The sequence below is a fragment of the Thermobia domestica genome, chromosome 11 (assembly GCF_964235325.1).
Source record: "Thermobia domestica chromosome 11, izTheDome1.hap1.1, whole genome shotgun sequence".
In the NCBI taxonomy this organism is placed as follows: domain Eukaryota; kingdom Metazoa; phylum Arthropoda; class Insecta; order Zygentoma; family Lepismatidae; genus Thermobia; species Thermobia domestica.
In genome coordinates this window covers 268,222,913-268,244,524 of record NC_137464.1, presented here as the reverse complement: position 1 = coordinate 268,244,524, position 21,612 = coordinate 268,222,913, and the positions used below count along the sequence as shown (strand labels likewise).

Sequence of the window (21,612 nt, the reverse complement as noted above, 5' to 3'; positions counted from 1 at the left end):
GTCACTCGGTCGAAAAAGTGTAACAGCTTTTTCAGGCCAGCCACCCTGAATGAGGTTTTCCTGGGTTTTCCTCATTCACACCAGGCAAATGCCGGGGTGGTACCTAACTTATAGGTCCCAGGCCGCTTCCTTCCTTTCCCAATCCTTTCTTCCTTCCCTTTCCCCGGATTGTGTGCTCGCCGAGGGACGTCATCCCTCAAATCGTGAAGGGCTACATGGCCTTAGATGCCGAAAGCCCAGAAATCCAAATCCTAAATCCTATCACTTTTGTCACTTAGACCTAATTTATAAAGCTCAACAAGATTTGTTTTGCTTCCATCTGAATTATAATAAGACGCCAACACACTTTTTAGACTACTGAAGAAAAGATTCGAACTCTTTCTGAGCTAGCTCTGCTTTATCATCGAGACGAAACGACTGATGGAGTATTTCCAAGCACTTCGTCATCTCCATCCAGTTTATGCAAGAAAACCTCAGGATCAAGGCATGAAATGGCACGAGTAAGAGGATATCTAAGAGGACCCAGAAGATACTTTAGCAACTTGGTTGGGAGACACCGGACCTTGCGCCAACAGACAACCACCTCCATGAGAGATCCTTCGCAAATGAGGGAGACCTGCAGAACGCACTCATGCATTTATTTGCATCAAGGACCGCAATTTTTTATCACCAGAATATTGTGCAGCTGCAGGAACTCGCAGCAGGTGTTGGATGCTGATGAAGATTTCGAAACCTAACGGTACGTACCGTTCTACTTGTTAACAACTGATCGAGTACGGCGACAATTTTTTTAGTTACCTTGTATTTCTGTATTTCTGATGTAATTTTTCTTTTCTTTCAATTTATATATATGTAAAGAGAGAGAGAGGGGGAACAACCATTTAAATATTTTATAGTTTTCTTGTCAGGTCACAACTAAAATTCTTGCTTTTAGTTATGATGTCAGGCATTAAAGGTGCAAGTACACATCTGAAAATTATCCCTAATTTATCTGTTAATTATCTTGATCTCGAAGCCTGTCTTAATAAATCTTCAATAATGCAATTACACTTCTCAGTGCAATTTCAACAACCGAGGTATCTGTCGAGCATATCACAAAACACACAACTCACAGTCCAACAACAGAAACGCCATCTTCAGGAAGGCCTTCAATCTATAGATTTACATGACTGTCTTTTGCATCGTAGGTGGTGTTAATGTCTATCTAACGGAACTCGTAAGCTAATACGCAGCAAGCTTTGTTGTAGCAGAAGTCAAGTTCTTCGACTTGTAAATTCCTCTTGGCGGAAGGAGGAAAAAGTGTACGACTTGTCAGCCTAAGAGAAAGAAGACTGCGTTTATACTTTTCTTTTAAAAGATTTCTCACTTTTGTAAGTTGCTTATTGTTTCCATGTTAAACTGTATCCACTGCTTACAGCGCTTATACGAATGCTTTGCCTCTATCAACTAATAATTATAACGTTTACATATATATATATATATATATAAAAGCGAACTGTCAAATCCTTCAATACAGCACAAAGATTCCTTACTGAGGATCTGATGCAACATTCGAGGAATCCCCCTAACGCAAGTGTTACTTGATTTGATACGCATTCTTGGAATACATTTATTACATTAATATGTACATTCTTACACATATTATATGCAGTTGAAATTAACAGCTTCGGTCACTCAGAAAAAGAAACCTTCCAAGCACAGTCCTTTTTCTCAATTTGTAGGAGAAAGTTGTTCACTCAACGGACAGTATGTACCAGGGGACATGATACCAATAATCCTCCTGAATTGTCTTTTTTCTGCTTCTTTCCAGTGGTCATTTTTCGGAGAGTAATTCTCGCACAATGAAGTAATTGCAAACACCAACGAAACAAGTTGAGGCAATTTCTGATCTTCGGGTTTAACAGTCATTTTTTTTTCTTTTTGGCATTTGGAACGGTTTCTCTGAAAACAATTTGTTATTACAGATTTACTGTCGACTGTAGATACAGAATTACCTACTCGGTTAAAAAAAAAAAGCTTTGGTGTTCTTGTAATTACTGCAATACCATTGTAACTTTTACAGTATGAAGCTGAAATTCATAGTTATAAGGAACATACTTTTCACTTGAACAAATATACGTATTTCAGTAAAGCAAATTATAAAAGAATGTCCCTTGGTTGAGCAACTCCCCTATGTATGGTCCATGTTTTCGTAGTAGCTGCTCAAGAAGTGGTCTGAAAAGATTGTTGAACATACTGTAAAGTTAACGTCCAGCTATTAGTACCATATTGGATAGATCACGGAACAGACGCATTACTCATGGTGTACCACAGAGTTCGATCTTCAGGCCTCTGCTTTTCTTTTGTATCTGAATGATCTACAACTGATTATCATGACATCTAAATTAACGACAGGAGTCTTTTAGTTACTGAACGAACAGGATACGCAGAATATAAGACAGATTCAGAAATTGCAGCCTCTGAATGGGGTTGGGCACCTGGTTTCCAAGTACGGTTTTTATTTTGTCCTGGCCCGCATTTCATTACAAATTGTCTGATTGCTTTAGATAACTACCATATATGGAAGAGGCTCAGTGGAAAAGGACCACTTGTCTAGTTGAACTGTTCAGACGAATTTTCATTATACTTTCAAACAGATAAATAAACAGTACAAGAATATGTATATAATCAAGAACCCCAATTGAACCTAAAAAAATAAATTTCCAGAAATTATGAGCACGTGCTTCTTTCTCCACTCAGCCTCAATGAGTATAAAAACACCAACAATTATTGGAAGTAACTTTTTATTCTTCTATTAAGGAGATTTGCAGGTTTATAATGGCCAAGAATCCAGAGTTATAATTAAGACCATGCCTGCTGACATTTCAATCCAGTCTTATACTAGGCAGTCACGGTTTACAAAAAAAGCACAGTTTCATGTGCTATTTTTTTCCAGTGGAATCATTAAATTTTGAAACTCAAATATTAGTCACAAAATCGTTCCTCTAAACTTACAAACTTTAAACAAATTTCATTCAAGATTGACTGAAAAATTGTCTCAACATTTCATTGGTAACAAAATAAAGTAACATTAGTGTATTTTTTTTAAATTTATTTTATAACAAAACTTGTTGACATGATTTTTCACAAACAATTCACAAATAAAAATGGAAATTATCAAAATATTGTAATACCCTATTATTCTTTATCTATTACCTTGCTACAACCTTTAACAAAAAAGAAAAAACAACAGCCATCGAATACTTTTGAAGTTGTGTAGACGTTAACACTCAATACTTTACATTAAATCGACATTCACACTTCATCAGCCATCATTCTCTTTTAACTTAATTTCATTTAAAAAAAATCTACAAAAAAACAACAATGATACAGTAACACGTAAGACCAATACGTTAACAACAGGGACAGCGTCCGATCCTCTTTCCTTTGCTTTGTTCTGATCCAAGTTTGAGTCATTTGTTCCTGGTCAGATCTCTCACGCAGCCATCCATTCACACCGAAGGAACGGAAAGGAGAGGAGAGGAGAGGAATTGTATTCACAACCCAGAGACAGTCGAACCAAGAACCAACTGAATATCAGTCGAAAAACTTTCCACGCAGCAGACAAAAAGCTCAGTTGCACGAAAATATATAAATATGGAGATATCCACGAGTCTTTTCCTAAAAGAGATCCCAACACAACAGCACCAAAAAACACGGCTTTTCGGCCAGACCAGAACAACAATCACTTTTACGCGTTGTGCTTAAATATTTGATAAACGCACAATCATACATTGAAAACAAAACGTACAGAGACCAAGTAAAATGTTTGATGGACAAAAGAATTTCACAACCGATGGAATTCCATTTGTGGGAGTCCCCTCCTTCCGCACTTCACTCGTACTCCAAGATCTGCTTGTGGTAGAAGAGCAAATACCTGCAAATACAAAGACCATTTACCCTTTCGTTATTTTCAATGCTTTAAAGTTTTAATACTGACTACAGAACTTTGTAAAATAGAAATGAAGCTTTAACCTATATGAAAATATCAAATTTTCTTCTTTCACAGAATAAACAATATTACTCATTAAAGGTAAGGAATTAAATAAGTTTTACAAATATTCATCAATATACAGTATAATTCCAAAGTCTTCAACCGATTTCGAAGTGTTAAAGTTTGAAAACAGCTAATAATACTCGAACGAAACATTCCACCCTTGGGAAATGGAGTTTTCAAGTTTCATTTGGTTGGCGGATGACACCACTAATATGCAGAAGAGACGCACACTAGTGACATCTCTCGCCACCACTTAATTTTGAGACTGCAGATATGCTCCATAAGATATGAGAAGAGTTCGACTATCAATTACTGTGTAGCGTGCTAGGCCACATTACGTATTTGTTAACATTTCATTTATGTAACTACTAGGCACAATTACAGGGCGCGACGGATAGCATGAGCTATGACCTTGAAATCCGCAACCAAGACACTTGAAAGGAACGGGCAGCCCTAATAGTGTTACTAACTGCCACAACAGTGAACTAGAATTTGGCGATTTGAAGCATTTCTGGGAAGGGATGACAGAGACACTTTGAATCAATCTGCAGCCTTCCTTTTCTCATCTTCATTTTGAAATATCTAAACAATAAATTAGCCTATTTAATAAGATGTAAAAATGCACTCAATGCAATAAAGGTTTCCTTACTCGTTCATTGTTTTTTTTTTATTATTATTTTTTAAATGAGTAAGCTAAAGTAAGTAAAACTTACATCACAAAACATAACCTATATTTGCAATTCATTCATTCTGGGGACCACGACTCATGTCCTCGCCTTAGGGAAATCGTGGTTACAGACTTGTCAACTCCCCCCCCCCCCTCATACAAGGAAGTTTGTCATTTTCGCTGGTAAAACAAAGTGGTCTTACCTCCCGGGGTAGTTATTTATGACACAGATGGGGGTGTCTTGAGAGACACATGAAACCGGACACAGTGTTTTTGTGTTCAGTGAAGTAGGGTTCTTTGTGTTAGTTCTGTGTTGTTTTCACTTATGTTGGAGGGTAGTATCACCATAGGTTAGAAACACTACCAAAAAATCTTCCTCCTCTCTCCACTGTCACCCTCGCAGCGAATAGCGTTCTTCCTATCTCCGGCTTCTCATAGCTCATGCTATCTCTCGCGCTCTGTATTTAGCACTTTATTTTTAAATCAATATAACAGTTCATTTAAATGCAGTTAGCACTTTTCAAGCTATAACAATTTGAAATCGGATTGAGACTTCCGAAACATGCTGTATTATATATTTGCGCAGTTGGCACTTATTATGTCTTCAATTTAGTCTGTTATACTTTTTCTTTCTACTTAGTAACAATTGATGAATCGTGTACTTTAGTCACTTCTGCTGTAAACCTAAGTACAAGGTTCCAAAAGTCGCATTTTCAGTTCGAAACAAAAAGTCTGCCAGGAAAACAAATGATAGCCCAAACACAGTATATGTTTCACTTCATTTTCTTGTAAATACGTTTCGTTATTTTTCTTACCTTTGATTCACTTTTGCTTTAAATCACATTCTTTCCGAGATTTAAACAAAAAAATGTAATTCTATGTTATTCAACAACCACTGTAAGTTACATTTGTAGGTAGAGGCTTTGGAACCCACCGGAAACTCATCCGTAAGCTTTGTTATAACACCACTGATTGATTAGACCTTAACATTCCCTTTCTTACCTCTTAAGGTGGGATCCGAACCATTGTATTGTCTTCTCTTGTAACGACAGTTGTGGTTTTAAAAGGATAGTCGCAGCCTTGTTAGCTAACGAGGAAACGGTCTCAAGTGTAAACAATGGATTTGGCTGGGGTCCGGATATGTGTTACAGAAGACCAAAGTAGGAGACACGTATTTTGGCGTTTGGGCCCATACGCAGAAATTTCCGAAATACGGGGCCCCAAAGTGCTCCTACATGCTATAACTAGGAAGCAAATGACGTTACTTGTATACAACCGATTTTCCTGGGGTCCGGATATGTGTTACGGGAGACCAAAGTAGGAGACACGTATTTTGGCGTTTGGGCCCATACGCAGAAATGTCCGAAATACGCGGCTCCAAAGTGCCCCTCCATGCTATAACTAGGAAGCAAATGACGTTACTTGTGCACAAGCGATTTGGCTGGGGTCCGGATATGTGTAACGTCATTCGCTTCCTAGTTATAGCATGGAAGGGCACTTTGGAGCCCCGTATTTCGGGAATTTCTGCGTATGGGCCCAAACGCCAAAATACGTGTCTCCTACTTTGGTCTCCCGTAACACATATCCGGACCCCAGCCAAATCGCTTGTGTACAAGTAACGTCATTCGCTTCCTAGTTATAGCATGTAGAGGCACTTTGGAGCCCCGTATTTCGAAAATTTCTGCGTATGGGCCCAAACGCCAAAATACGTGTCTACTACTTTGGTCTCCCGTAACACATATCCTGACCACAGCCAAATCGCTTGTGTACAAATAACGTCATTCACTTCTTAGTTATAGCATGTAGGAGCAATTTTGGGGCTCCGTATTTCGGAAATTTCTACGTATGGGCCAAATGCCAAAATACGTGTCTCCTACTTTGATCTCCCGTAACACACATCCGGACCTCAGCCAAATCGCTTGTGTACAAGTAACGTCATTCGCTCCTAGTTATAGCATGGAGGGGCACTTTGGGACTCCGCATTTCGGAAATTTCTGCATATGGGCCCAAACGCCAGAATACGTGTCTCCTATGTTGGTCTCCCGTAACACATATCTGGACCCCAGCCAAATCGGTTGTTTACACTTGAGACCGTTTCCTCGTAAGTTGACTATTGCACTAGAAATTGTTAGTAGATAGATAAACTGTATTAAGCAAGGAAACTGTTTGCACTAAAAAAGAAAACGTAGTCACGACAGGACCCGTAACCAAAATGGGGTGGGTATAAACCCAAATTCCCCTGTGTTAAACGATATTATTATAAAGTAAATCCATTCTATAGAATATGGACGCCAGAGATGTCCAGATTAAATTCAAATTAAAATAAAGCAAAAAACAGCACTTGTACTAAACAAAACAGGAGGAAACGGGAGCTCGAGACAAGCCATCGAATTCTGACGTCATGTGAGCGCGAACTAGTCTGGACCACTGTTAGGATCACACAAGTGAGACTGACAATATTAGAATGTTAGTATGTCACGATAACTCATGAACGATAGCGCGAATTTAAGAATTCTGTTTTTGCAATAGATAGCCAGAGCAATTATCTCGAACGTTAACGAGATCATTAACGGAGAATACTAAAGACTTACCAAATAAAAATCCCTGCACAAAGCATCTTCCCTGAAACCTGAATCTAACTTTAATGACATGATGGAAGCTTCGTCACAAATGAAACGAAAAGTCACGAAAGGTGGATGTATGTACATAAAACTGGTTGCGATATCTTTAGGAAAAAACTAATAGCATTTCACTTGTCCAGACGCTTTATTTCCTCATCAATATTGCGCACTTTAGTCTTGTTAGCTTCTATCTCGTTCACATTGATCTTTAATTTCTCTTCCTCTAGTTGCTACTGCAAAACTAGTACGAGCATTTCATGCATAATGAATCCTCCATTTCCTTATGGATAGTTTCTCAAGGCCACACGAAGAAGCTACCGAATCGTATACATTTCTATAAACTCTTTCGACAATTTCGGCGAAAATCTGAAATGTCCAAAACAGTTACTCGTTGACACTTCTTAAAGGTAATGTGTGTAGTAAAACCAATGTCAACGTTTTTCACAGGAAAAAGTCTTTCTTTAATTTTCACATCAATTCGTATACATGAACTGGAAGAGCTAAAATCTTCCGGTTTTGCAAACTTACTTTGCATTTTTTTTTTTTTTTTTTTTATTACGTCCGATAAAGTGTCGTAAAGAAACCGACTGAGAGGAGAGTCAAGGAAAAAGTTCTATTTCAAGGAAAAAGTCCTATATCTGAAGGAAATGCTGTTTCACAAATCAAAACAATTCTCATTACGAGGTGCATTCAAGTTGTAACACCTCCCTTTTTGATAACAGATAGAAACGTGCTGTTTATTTTAAAATACGCGACCACTGATTGTCAATAAGTAGTAGAGATGGTAATACTGTACAGCACTCAGAGCTGTAAGGGCAGAGGTAAGAATGAACACTGTTTTTGATGCGATACGAATGCTGACGGACGACCACAAGGCTGCGCGCGTGGCATGTTGTCAAGCAATGTTGACGCGTGATGAAGGCATGAATGGGACTTTTCTTTCATCGATTGTGACAATGGATGCCGTTTTTCAATCCTAAAACAAAGCGCCAATCTACTCAATGGAAGGACATAGATTTTCTAGTGGTCAAAACAGACTCCTAAAGAAGCGTTCGCTGCGGTCATGGAATCACGGTGTCGACGTTGTGGAACATGTGTACGGTTGCAGGGATATTACGTCGAGAAGTGACACAAGTTTCATGCTTTTCATGTGATTAGTTAGTGAGAAAGAAAAAATAGTTGTTATAATTTGAATGCACCTCGTACATACTAATGAAAATTGTCATTTTTAATTATAATTTTAACTTCAACAATTATTTTGCGTGACAATTTTTAATTTAATCAATTATTTTTCCGTAACCTTAAATAATTTTAATCCGTTAAATTTTTCATTAATTTTTCCAACTATGAATACTAGTAAGTTCCAACTATGGATTACAACGTATTTACATTAACAAGATGTGTAAAGCAAAATGTGCAAAATGAAATTCTGAGGAGGGGGGAACCCTTTTCATGTGAGTTTCCCCAGAGGTACTGATTAAACCATCGCAGACTGCTGAAACAAGTTTTGTGAAATCAAGTTCTTTTGAATGTCGTAAGTTATTATTTTATTTAATAGAATTTCAATACGTGTGTCAAATCATATCCTTAAATACTAAAATGCAAGCTGAAAATTTCCTGAAAATGAAATCTAAGTTTTACGTCCCACGGATATTCCGGCTAGGCTAAAGGAGGCAGTGATGATGAGAAATGAAGGAAATGGTAGAATGAAGAAAGTAGAAGGAAACGGAAAAATCCCGAGAAAACTCACGCACACAGTGTGTATCCACCACAAAGTTGGGATGGAACCAAGGACCCCATGCACCAGAGGTGAACGCTCTACCACTGAACAGAAATTTCGTAACTGAACAGAGCATTCACGACAAATGCATTTTAGAAAGAAGTTGTTGTTTTCTTTCGTGCATTCTGAATCTGGATAAAAATTACTACTTTCCATTTAGAAAACAAGTTTCGATCTAGACTGAAGTTCAAGTCAGTTTTAAAGTTCTAAACATCACCATTAAATTTGATAAGATGTTATTTGCTATTGTATACAAGCAGAGTTAAAACCCTGGCACGAAGTTAACTTCACACTATTAGGTATCTAAATATAAGGGCCATCTGGAAAGCAGTTTTTATAATTAAAAACTAACAGCAAAGATTTTTTAAAAATTATTTTGCATGATATTTTACACTACTTTCCTATATAGTAACCACTTCTCATATCGTAAAACAAATTTCTGTAGCACTGCTTCATTATTAGTTCCTTAAGAAAAGAAGAGGCGTCTCCATTAGTGAAAGTTTTTCTCCCAACAAGTCTTTGAAAAAACATGAAAATCATACGCCATGTCTGGGCTGTAGGGTAGGTGATCGAAAATCTACCATTCAAACTGATAAAGTTGTTTTCTCAGGCCTGCGATTGTTGTTGAGGAGCATAACAATCACACTGTTTCTTCAAGTCATATTTTCAGGGGGAATTTGCCCCAGAGCTACACAATATTCAATTTCTATTACCAATATACCAAAATAGTGTCCCATTTTTTGATCTTGTCCCCACGACAAAATTTTCTGACTTGACAGATTTGATTTGATGGTGGATATTACCTAGTCGCACATTTCTTGCGTTTAGAAATCGAATCTTTTTTTTTTTTAATTATTTTTTATTTTTTTTAATTACTAAAAACAAATGATAGCGCAAACCCTCGCAGGCGATTGAGATTAGTTTGACCTAAACGGTGGCTATCGAATCATAACGTTAAACGTCATAACGTTAACTTAACTAGGTACTATTTTCTGTTCCGCCCTCGTACATAAAGTGTAATACCCTAGTTTACAACTGTTCTTTATGATAGGACTACTTAATTCAGATGTAGGTATTTCAGCTATCTTGGTACAACGTTTCTTGTTATTTGTAGTAATTTTATTAACCCAAAAATATCAACAAGTATCTTATTACACTTGTGTAACGCTATCACAACGACAGGTTCATCTTGACTACGAGTCTCAAGTAGTTTGGGTTCTCCAATTACCATAGTCTACGTCACAGCACTTACCCTTCACTATCCAAGACGTCCCGGATGTTAGCCCTTGTGATGATATGGTCATCGCACTTGAACCAGTGGTCCCTATGCTGCCGTACAAATGCTGTGTAGTGACCCGCATCCAAAGAACCCAAATGATTTATCACAGCGAAGAGGGAATACCTGCCAAAGCAACAAATGAAAGTACTTTTAAAAGCCTTGTACACACGCATACAAAATGTCACAATACTTACACTAATTAAATTCTATCAAAGCACATATAAATGGATTATCGGCAATATATTTCAACAAAAGAATGTTTTGCATTCCCCACATCTAGAAATAATGCCAAGATCATTTCCTCATTTCTTCCTTGTAATAAAGAAAATTTTGTGGACCGCATGTGATTGAAAAGAATCTAATTAATGGCCATTCAAAAGAATTAAATAACAATGTAAGCGATACTAGCATGTATTTAATATAGTTTCAAGAATGCACAGGTGCACTTTTAATTCTACATTTACACAAAAGATACCATAAACATTAATACAGAAAATATTTTTCTAACACACTTTCAATTAAATTGTAGATTATAATAAAACCTCCAAAATCTTTGCAAATTTCAAGTGCGTTGAATTTATTTTTCCTAAGCCACGATTGAGTACAAGAAATCGCCAAACCCAAAGACATCGATTGGTACTGTTTTTAAACTTTCCGTATTTACTAAAGTACATATTTATGAGTTCACATTATAACTAAATATCAACATATTTCATTGTAGATTGCTTAGTTGATTCCAAATTCTAACTACTCTTTGAGCAGCGAGGTTAAATGAGATGCAGGCCTACAGCTTAATGGAGGATCCCAACCATGATCAATCAACCTACGTCTCTTATATGAATTTAGAGGTATTACCTGAAATGGATCTACAAAACCCTTCGCTAATAAATATGATGAATAATTTCGGGCACCGTGGCAGTGCTTTCATATCATCACATGCCAGATAATGGTGGCCAGCTATGTTCTGCTTTAGAGCAGTGAAATGATGGAAGTCAGTCGGGGGCTTGATTAGAAGTATAGAGGTGGTGCTCTACTCGTTCTCAGCGTAAACATTCAACAGTTTTTGTGCTGAAAGAGGTCTCGCACATCACGGCGAAGGAGACCGAAACATTTTCGTCTGATGGCATTCCGCAACTTCAGAAGTGTCCTGCAATATCTTGTAGCATTCCTAGTTTCTCCCTGTTGCAAAGAATCTATCAATAGTACACCTGATACTTCCCAGAATACAATGCACAAAACTTTCTTGGTGAGCCAAGCACTTTGAATGTCTTCCGTGGAGAAGACTCATTCTTTCATTTCATAGATGGAGTGAACAGATGCAACATTGTCTGTCATTACTCGGTGAAGAAAATTGTTCACCGCTGAGTAACGCTGCAGAATATTCAGTGATGTCGCTATTCTCGTTGTTTTATGTTTCTCGGACCCATTTCCGCCTATGGCACCCATTTCGCCCACGCTTTCCTAACAAAGACCTCAATATTCTGCACAACAACATATGGTAATTCCAGCTCAGTTGATATTAAACGTAATGTTTATCTTCTATCCACATGAATACACTCAACCATACGAGCACAAGTTCACGTCAGTGATTGAGGTACTGGATCTACCGCTGTGTCCAGGATTGTCCTCCTTTGAAGGCACAACACCAGTTCGCTACATGTTGCCGTGAAATTGAAGAAATAAAAATGAGATATCTAAGTTTCACGTCTCACGTTATGCCGGATAGGCTAAATGAGACTGTGATGATGAGAAATGAATGAAATGATGGGAATGAAGAAACAGAGAGGAAACCGGAGAACCCCGAGAAAACTCACGCACACGGCCGTGAAATTGAGCCCTCCTCATGTATATATCTTCAGAATCTGGCTATGAATGTCAGCAGCTCACTTCTACTCTTAACCAATTTTCCACACGAGTCACCATTTTAAACGTCCGCTTTTCGGGTATACATAGGCATAATCCGAAGTCCTCAAACTTGTAAGAAAACAAACATGTTAATCTACAAACACATTTTCGTAGTTAATAGTTACAGTAAGTAGCATAAACTTTATAACTGTTTTCGATTACCCCACGTAATAGCTATCACATTATATTTGAAGCATCTGTAATGATGGCAACGGACTCTACTGCATCTACCGCGAAGATAATCACTCCAATGTTGACAGAGCCATGCACACCTTGTCTATTGAAATTGAATTTTTTCCGTTTCCTTCCATCCTATTAAACTGACAGCAGGAAGTTTCTATGTCGCTGGTTGATGAAGAACCTAAAAACCCTTGCAATGTAATAAATTAATGGCGTTCTAGCATAAATTAATAAATTTGAATCTCTTACCTATTGTCGCTTGTTGGCTCGAGTGTTAAGTCTTGGCCATTGTTGTTATTATTATTATTCCTCCGATGAGACATGAACGGCGTCATATCTAAATGCTCCGGAAACGAAATAAAAGTGGATATCTTTTTATGAAAGCGACTGGAATGTTCAAATCTCTGCAATCAAAACAAGTGCCATTTATCTACGAGTTTTAAAGTACAAGAAAGGAAAAATGTAATTTCTCCTTAAATGCTATTCAAACCTAACAAAATAAAATAAATGTTCAGCGCAAACATATCATTGTACATACACTAAAATTTCGACTGATTTCCCACTATGCTGAATGCAAACTTAAATGCTAAACTGCGACGGCATATCAAAATATAGAACAACTGCTGAAATCGGACACAATTGCATCATGTGAAAACTACTTTTAGAACTGGAGAAAAATAATAAATTCTCACTAAATATGATCAGAGTCATTAGCAAAACGAAACTATTTTTGAAATATAGCAATGTAATAAACTTACGTAGGTACATGAGATGATGATTCAAATTAACAAAAAATGGTTACTTACTGATATATTCTGCCGTGAAGGAACTAAATATTCTGTAAACGTATCGAAACAATAAGCTAGTTCCGTCTTTAGTGGGAAGGTAAGTATAAAAACGGATACGAGAAATATGGTATGGGAACAGGAATACATACCATTAAATGAACATAACGTAAAAGTGGGTACTAAAAAGAAGAGCATAATGGAAGAAAGAAAGACCTGACTTCGAAAGAAACATGGTATCTATACTACGTCACTGTTGCCAAAACCAAAATAAACATCTATGGTAGATAGCCACAGTTTATCAATGTTGCCAGAATCCAGACTTAAAGCTGGTTTATATTTATGAATAAAGAATGATTCTTTAATCTCTCCTTTTTTTTCTGGGCCTATTACATTAACCTGTGTATGTTGTGTGGCAATCTCCACATACTCTCTTTCTGTGACTTTTTTGATTGTCTACTGTGTTCTTTAACTCGAGTGTTAATATTGCGTTTGGTTTCACTTATGCATGAGTGACATTCACATTGAGCAGACCAACACCTGACTTATTTAATGGATCAACAAAATAACTTGTAAAGCCGGTGAGATTCTTTTCTAAACTTTTTGGAGGAATACTGGAAGCAGGTGTTATGCTTTGCAAGAATACGTTAATTTTTTGTTGATAATTGTGGAAAATATGGAATTCCTATCCAAGTTTTTCTCCCATTCTTCCATTATGCTCTTCTTATTCTTTTTAGTACCCATTTTTACATTATGTTCATTTCGTGATATGTATTCCAATTCTCATACCATATTTCTCTTATTCATTTTTATACTTATTCTACCACTGAAGACAGAAAAAGCTTATTGTTCCGATACGTTTGGAGAATATTTAGTTTCTCCACGGAAAGATACATCAATAATTAATAGCAATGAATATTACAAGACATTACCTTAAGATGGAAGCTTGCGACTACAGGAAGCTTTTTCATAGTGAGCTGCTTTGTAGATTCCTGGTAGCTCTCGCAGTTGCTGCATTTGATCTTGGCCGACGAGCCCAGGTGCTCAGGCCTTGTGAACCTCTCGAGGCAGTCGATCAACGACGTGGGCTCTGCCTCGCTCTCTCCCGAGTTTGGTGTTGGCGCCGGACCCAGATCCAGAGAGATATCCCAGAAAGGGTCGATCGTCGTTGACACACCACTGCAACCATACACTTATTGTTAGTATCTAAAGCAAAGGAAAACTTTTCATATTCATTAAAAAGGCAAGTCTCCAACTTATCTAACTGTGAATGTTTCTACAAAAAGTTATTACCTTCCTCAGCACACACATACTTTCAGAAAAATGACAACTCACTTTGCATCTGCTCCACATTTCAGCCTTGTCGGGAGCTTTGGTGACGATTAAACTGTCTGTAAACCAGAAGGCACTAATTAAACACTTTTTGTTTATTCTGAACGGTGCTGGTATATGTTTTACCACTTGAAGGCCTTAATTATGCCAATTTACTCCTTAAGAAATTGAGGTAACCTCACTAGGATAACTTATTCTCCTTTATACCAAAAACCACTTCCCAAACATTTTACTTTGCATGCAATTTTGTAAATGAAGATTTGTTTAATTATTTCTCTTCTCATTAAGTATAGAAAACTTACCTCTGAATAATTAAAGTTAATATTTCTTGTATTTCCGCTACAGAAACTGTCACTAAGAGAACTATATATGTATAGAGGCCGCCAAGGAGGTACAGTGTTTTGGAAAGATTATCACTTACTTATTTTTGAACGAATTATCATCATCCCCATAATGCTACATAGTCATTTGAGACTACATATGGAGGGGAAAAAAAGCTGCAAAAAGTAACATGAGGTAGGTGGCGTCCATTTTTGTCGAGGCATTGTTGTAGACGTCTAGTGAAATTGTCCATACACCTAAACATAAATTTCTCGCGTCATGGTATCGGAAAATTCTTTCCCCGATAAATGGAACTCGGGTCTCGTCACTTATGACCAAAACTACGTTCTCTGTCAGCAATTTTAATATCCTTCTGCAAACCTATGTCTTCTGATAGAGTCGTTTTGCCGCAGTTCCTGAGCAACCATTGACTTACAGAAATCGGAATGGAAGTCACAGTGTAAGATTCGAGCGAGAGTGACCGTGATACACAGTCGAAGGACAAGGGCTGGCTTCCACCGTTTCTCGCACCCTTTCAACTTGTTCTGAGTTCCATATACTGCTATTAGCTTTCGCTGCAATAAATGGTCTTACAGACCCTGTTTAAGATTTATTTATCCACTTCATAATGTATCTTGTTTTGGAACGCGACTATGACGACCATCATTAAAATGGTTTCAAAAACGTCGCTGTGCGAGCTCTACAGAATGCCTCGTTTCAATCAAAGCATTGTAAACAAATATACGGTGCGCTATAGACCAAGGCTCCATTGCTACAGGAATGACATGTGGCAACAAGTATATTCAGTTATTCTAGTTCATATTCGGTCCACCCCAGCATGCATGACAGTTTTATTAAAACCATCCAACTTCCCTGTCGCACCCTGTACAAAATATATGCAAATCAATGTTGCTACACGACGTTGATAAAATACTTTTTACAAATTTCATAAAACACTAAGCATACATATGTATGAAATAAAGAATAAAATTATGTTTCGTCATTTATAATTAGTGTTTTATTTGGTTATTAATTAAACTCCATCTGTTATCTGCATTTCTACATTTCCGCTATCTAAATTAAGTTGTGCATTTTTGGTCATAAAGAATCAAAGCCATTACTTTCCATGTTTTTGGAAGTAGTTATATATCTTGTTTATTATTATTATTATTATTTCCAGTATTCCTTAATAAAATTCCCCTTCTACCTAAATACTACTCTCAAACAAACAAACAAAAAAGTAATTGTTAGAGCAATGCTGCATATAGCTATTTTAACAGAATCAAAAAGTTTCCACACATTCCAAGGCATAAGTTTGACTGTTTCTCAACGAAGTGTGGTAAGGACACAAGATTCTAAATATGCAAATCAGTGAATAATGTTCTATACGTACAGTTCCGTATTATGACACTCTTCGACCAGTTACGGCATTAGTAGAGTAAATTAGACATAATGAAACAACTTGATAAGATACCGGTTAGTGCTTATGAAGAGAAATATTTGGGTTTTATGGAGAACTATTGGAAATATGGAAGAGATGTACTTCCGTTTCCTTAAAGGGAATGAAATGAAATCTTGTAAAGTTTTACTTCCCACGATTATGCCGGCTGCGCTAAAGAAGACAACAGTGATGAGTAATGAATGAAAAAAAAAAATGAAATGAAATCTTCGAGTTTTACGTCTAACGGTTATGCCGGTTAGGCTAAAGGAGACGGTGATGATGATTAATTAATGAAATGGTGGAATGAAGAAAGTGGGAGGAAACGGGAGAACCCCGAGAAAACCCACGCACACGGTGTTTGTCCACCACAAAGGAGTAATGAATGAAATGGTGAAATGATGAAAGTGGGAGAAAACGGAAGAACCCCGAGGAAACCCACGCACACGGTGTTTGTCTCCCACAAAGTTCACTTAGCGCGAGCTGGGACCGAACCAAGGATCCCATGCACCAGATGTGAACGCTCTACCACTGAGCCACAGAAGCCGAAGGAAATGCCCTGAGAAAGACAATGACTTTTTTTCCTAACGTTTTAACTGTTTTTGAATGTGTAGTTTTTAATGAATATTGAATATGCATCTTATTAAATCATAAAGCTATTTGAAAAGCTTTCATCTTGACACAAATATTATAAAACAGGAAAACCTGAGGTTCGTGTGTTTAGTTTCTTTTTTTCCTGACTTTTCCCTGATTTCTAGGTCTCACCTATCACTTGCGGTATTTAATAAGATAAACGTCCACTAATAAAGAATACATGCAAGAGCTAAATAAAGCTTTAGATAACAACAGAAGGGAAGCAAACACATAAACTAACCAAAAAATTGCTATTTCAGCTACTAAATAAATTTGTAGGTGTAAGTTAATAACATCAATGAACTCACTCACTCACTCTATGGCGTTTGGAACCCAGAGATCCAATGGCGCGTTCACAAAAACTCTCCATTCACTTCTATCCTTAACAAACTGGATCTAGTTTTTACTTTGTATCCCTATTTCTCCGAGATCCAACTTAATATTGTCCTCCAATCTGCGACTAGGTCTTCCTAATGGTCGTTTTCTGACTGGATTTCCACTTAAAACTTTCTACTACCTTCAATTCTGGCTACATGATCTGCCGACCTGAGCCTTCCAGACTTGATGATCTTAATGTTTGGTAAACTGTATGAACTTCGCAGTTCCTTGTCACGCAGTTTCCGCCATTCCCGTTCTTCTTAGGTCCGAATATTCGTCTCAGGATTTTATTCTGAATTCAAGTTTGCGTTCTTCCCTCATAGTAAGCGACAATGTTTCGCAACCATACAGCACAATAGGCATGATTATCGTTTTATATATTTTAAGCTTCAAATTCCTCGATAGAATTCGTCACGACGTAAGATTTTAAACTGAATAATAACACGAATTTCCTCCTTTCAGTCGACATTTAATTTCTTCATGGATATGGTTTTTGTCTGTTAATATAGATCTTACATATTTGTAACTATCTGCTTTATCAAAAGTATTATTTGATATTTTGACGCATTCATAATTTGTAGTATTATGATCCCAGCGAACTTCCAGGTATTTAGTTTCCTCTGCATTTACTTCGAAATCTATGTCCCTGCAAACGTTTGATAACACTTCTATATTTTTTTCTATTGTTCTATTATCTCCCATTATATTTACATCATCAGTATATGCCATAACCTGATGACCCCATTCTAGACCCTAGTTGCTGGCACTGATTTTTCCTCATTGCATAACCCAGACCAAACTCGAATAATAATAGCGATAATTTATGTCCTTGTTTCAGGCCATCCTCAAAAAGAAAGCTCGTGGACAAGAATTTTCCTACCCAGACTTTACTTTGGGATTGATTTAAACATATCTTTATTAGTCTAACTTTTTCGGTATTCCAAATTCTGTAAAAATTTTGTACAATGTTTCTCTCCTAACCGAGTCGTAAGCCTTTCTAAAATCAATAAATAATTGATGTACCGCGGTATTGTATTCCCAGTTCTTTTCGAGTATTTGTCAAATGATAAATATCTGCCGCCTAAATCCGCAATGATAATCTCCAATAATTTCATCTGTGTATGACGGTCAATCTTGCTAATAGAATGTTCGATAGGATTTTATGGAGTGTTACAAAAGAGAAATTCCTCAATAATTATTACAATTAGTTTTGTCGCCTTTCTTGTGAATTGCAACAATGGTTCTTTCCACTCTAGTGGTAATTCTTCCTTGTTCCAGATAAGGAGAATAAGTTTGTGCATGTTGTTTCACAATTTTTCGCCTCCAGTTAATATTAACTTAGCCGGAATTTCGTCTACACCCGAAGATTTGAGTTTCTTTAATTTCTTTATAATGAATACTATATTTATGTATTTATTAAGAAATTAGCCACCCTAATGAGCTGCTTCGGCAAAGTTTCACAGAGAATGAGACTGGCTCTTTAACTTCCATAAAAATAGGATATTGAGAGAATGTTTTATTTCTGCATATGAAAGCTTTTAAAGTTATGACATAATAAAAATTTGGAGGAGGAATATCAGAACTACCTATGCAAACCTTCATTATTATTATTATTATTATTATTATTATTATTATTATTATTATTATTATTATTATTATTATTATTATTATTATTATTCAATTTTTGTTTTAAATTATTATGTTAGATGTACAAAAATTATATTTTACAAAATGTTAAAACGTATAAAAGAAAGATAAATGATAGTAAATACCGATAATAGCTAAGTAGAAAGCTAGTAACAGTAATAACGATATTTATATACTTATTTGCCTTATTACAATAACAATTTTCTGACAAATTTGTTAAATGTAAAGAAAAAGAAAAAATGTATATCGTACACAACATTAAAATGTAGAAGAAACAAATATTATTAAGTGCCACAATTACTTCATTGGCTCCTGTGTTTCAATTATCGGCTTATCTAAACAAAAATGCAAAGAGGAAATATACTTCATTTCATAAGCAAAATCAATTTTCCCTGACTTTTCCAGGACTTTCCAGATTCGTGAAAACCCTGTAGATTGCACAAATTTTTTATAATATTCAATCATTTCTTTAAAGATAATACTTACTTGCAAGCTTGACACACGACATCTGATTGAAGACCACCCGTGAAGATCTGATCGATGATGCAATTACAGTGGTCGGGATTTGAACTAGGAACTGGATTGGACCCTTCACAATGCCTATGCAGAACATCTAAAGCAGCTATGAAGAACTCGTGAGCATCTTGCTGCTCGTAGCCCGCCAGGTGGCGCGCGTGAGTCCAGATGAGGTGGAGCAGTCGATGAAGGATGAGGGGAGCCTTGTTACCTGAGTAAAACTGAAACAAAAGACAATTCATCTAAAGAAACTACGAATAGTCTCTCTCTGCATACAGACATACGAGTAAACATTCTGTAACAATGTCGTACTAGATACTATAAATGATAAATCTGAATTTTATTTTAAATATGCTCTCAGAAAATGGTAGTTCGTAATTTGCAGGGCTTGACTTTAAGAGACTAAAAGCTATAAAAAAGAGAGACACCTAGCTCTCAACTCGTGATGCTAGAAAAACAATTCTACGCTTTAGCACATTTTCTTAGCTACAGTACCTTCAAAAAAGAAAAAGCTAATTTGAGCGTAGTTTTCTGCAACTACTAATCTAGGGATTTATTTAAACTACAGTCTTCACGCGAGTGCTTTCTGTTTGCGTGGTCCTGAGTTCGATTCTCGGAAAAGGTATTTACCCCAAATACAAGCTCAAGTAGCGGCTCTTATTCCACTTTCAATAATAAGTCCCATGTCATATTCTAGGTGCTGGAAACTGACAGATTGCAATGAACCAACTTACGGTTCAACATGGTTATTAAAGTAGAAAGGAATTCGACAATTTTTTTTTGGACCACTTGCCTGGAGCTTTCTGTCTATACAACGAATGTTATATTGGGTACATTGACACCACGATTAAGGAGCATATTACGAATATTAACAATGAAACATTTAATTCGGGGTTGCCTCAAGATTTGAAGGAAAAAAAAAAACTGCATGAAAAATCCAACAACTATGTTGAAACAAAACAATACAAACTTTTACAAACATTAGCCTTTACATTCGACAAAAGAACCCCCGATTGTATTTTGTACTCGGGTAAACCGGTCACAGCTTTGAATTTGTTCAGAGAATTCTATTTGCGTGCAAAGAAGTTAGAAACATGACATCGAACAAAAGAAAAGTTTAACCAAAAACATCTACGTGCCTCTGTCATCCACATCATCGAAACTAGACCATGGTTACCTATTTACCTTTTGTTTCTATTTATTTCGACTCCTACCACAGAAGCGCGTTGTCATTCGGAACGCTTGTTAGGTTGCATAAGGTGAAATTTCTCAATACATTATGAACATCTATTCTTGAGATAAATCTTCCTCTTACATTACAGACTGAACAAACCAAGAAAGCTTACCTCTTGAAAGAGCCGAGAAACTTCACACACTAGACAAAGACCAGGCTGGTCCAGGAACTGACATAGATGGCGATCAGCAAGGAAGAAGTCTCGTAGTAGAGGGGTGTGGGTCAAAGCCTGGACTATACAGTTCATGAAGCACGTGTTCCCAAGATTTATCAAGCCTCTTAAACCTTAAAAATAAATAAAAATAAATTTCACAATAGAGAATTTCAATTAACTCACATTACTTCCGATTAACATGTAAAAAGAACAATCAACTGCAAAATAAAATCCTTAACTTTACGTCCCGGGCTATGCTCTGTAGCCTTAAGAAAATCGATGTTAAGTGAAAGCTACTGATTATGATAATATAATAACGCAAAAGATAAGGATACTTATACAACAGTGGATTTAGCTTCGTGGCGTCGCAAAAAAGTTGAAACTTTCACTTAAATATTCTCTGGTCCCTCTTCCTTATACGGTCATATTTACAGTCTTGGCCAGAACAGTGCACGAAGCATCTGAGGGACTACCACAGCATCTCTAATTTATTTCTTAATTCACTGAATAAAGTCGGAAAGCATCTCATAACTCTGGAGGCTTGATCACAGAAAATAAAATTAAAAGTACGAAGAAAAAAGGAATGCAAATTTTATACAGTATTACTCACAAGTATATGTAAGATATTTTAATATTCACGGCAACGAAAATAAATTTATTTATATAAAAGCATAGCATTTAGCAGCCTTCTAGCATTTAACCAGAA

At 36.7% G+C, this 21,612-nt stretch overlaps 1 protein-coding gene across 1 annotated transcript in view; it reads right to left on the bottom strand.

Moving 5' to 3' along the window:
* Nucleotides 1-2,766: 2,766 nt before the first annotated feature.
* The window catches only part of not (ubiquitin carboxyl-terminal hydrolase nonstop), a 32,733-nt gene continuing 13,887 nt past the window's right edge, over nucleotides 2,767-21,612 (bottom strand). Inside the window, exons 4-9 of the mRNA XM_081732341.1 lie at nucleotides 20,865-21,037; nucleotides 19,489-19,739; nucleotides 14,186-14,432; nucleotides 12,718-12,872; nucleotides 10,357-10,506; nucleotides 2,767-3,916 (exon numbers count right to left, since the gene is read on the bottom strand). Of these exons, the coding sequence (XP_081588467.1) occupies nucleotides 3,874-3,916; nucleotides 10,357-10,506; nucleotides 12,718-12,872; nucleotides 14,186-14,432; nucleotides 19,489-19,739; nucleotides 20,865-21,037 (1,019 nt within the window). The 3' untranslated portion in view covers nucleotides 2,767-3,873. The remainder of the gene's footprint in view (nucleotides 3,917-10,356; nucleotides 10,507-12,717; nucleotides 12,873-14,185; nucleotides 14,433-19,488; nucleotides 19,740-20,864; nucleotides 21,038-21,612) is intronic.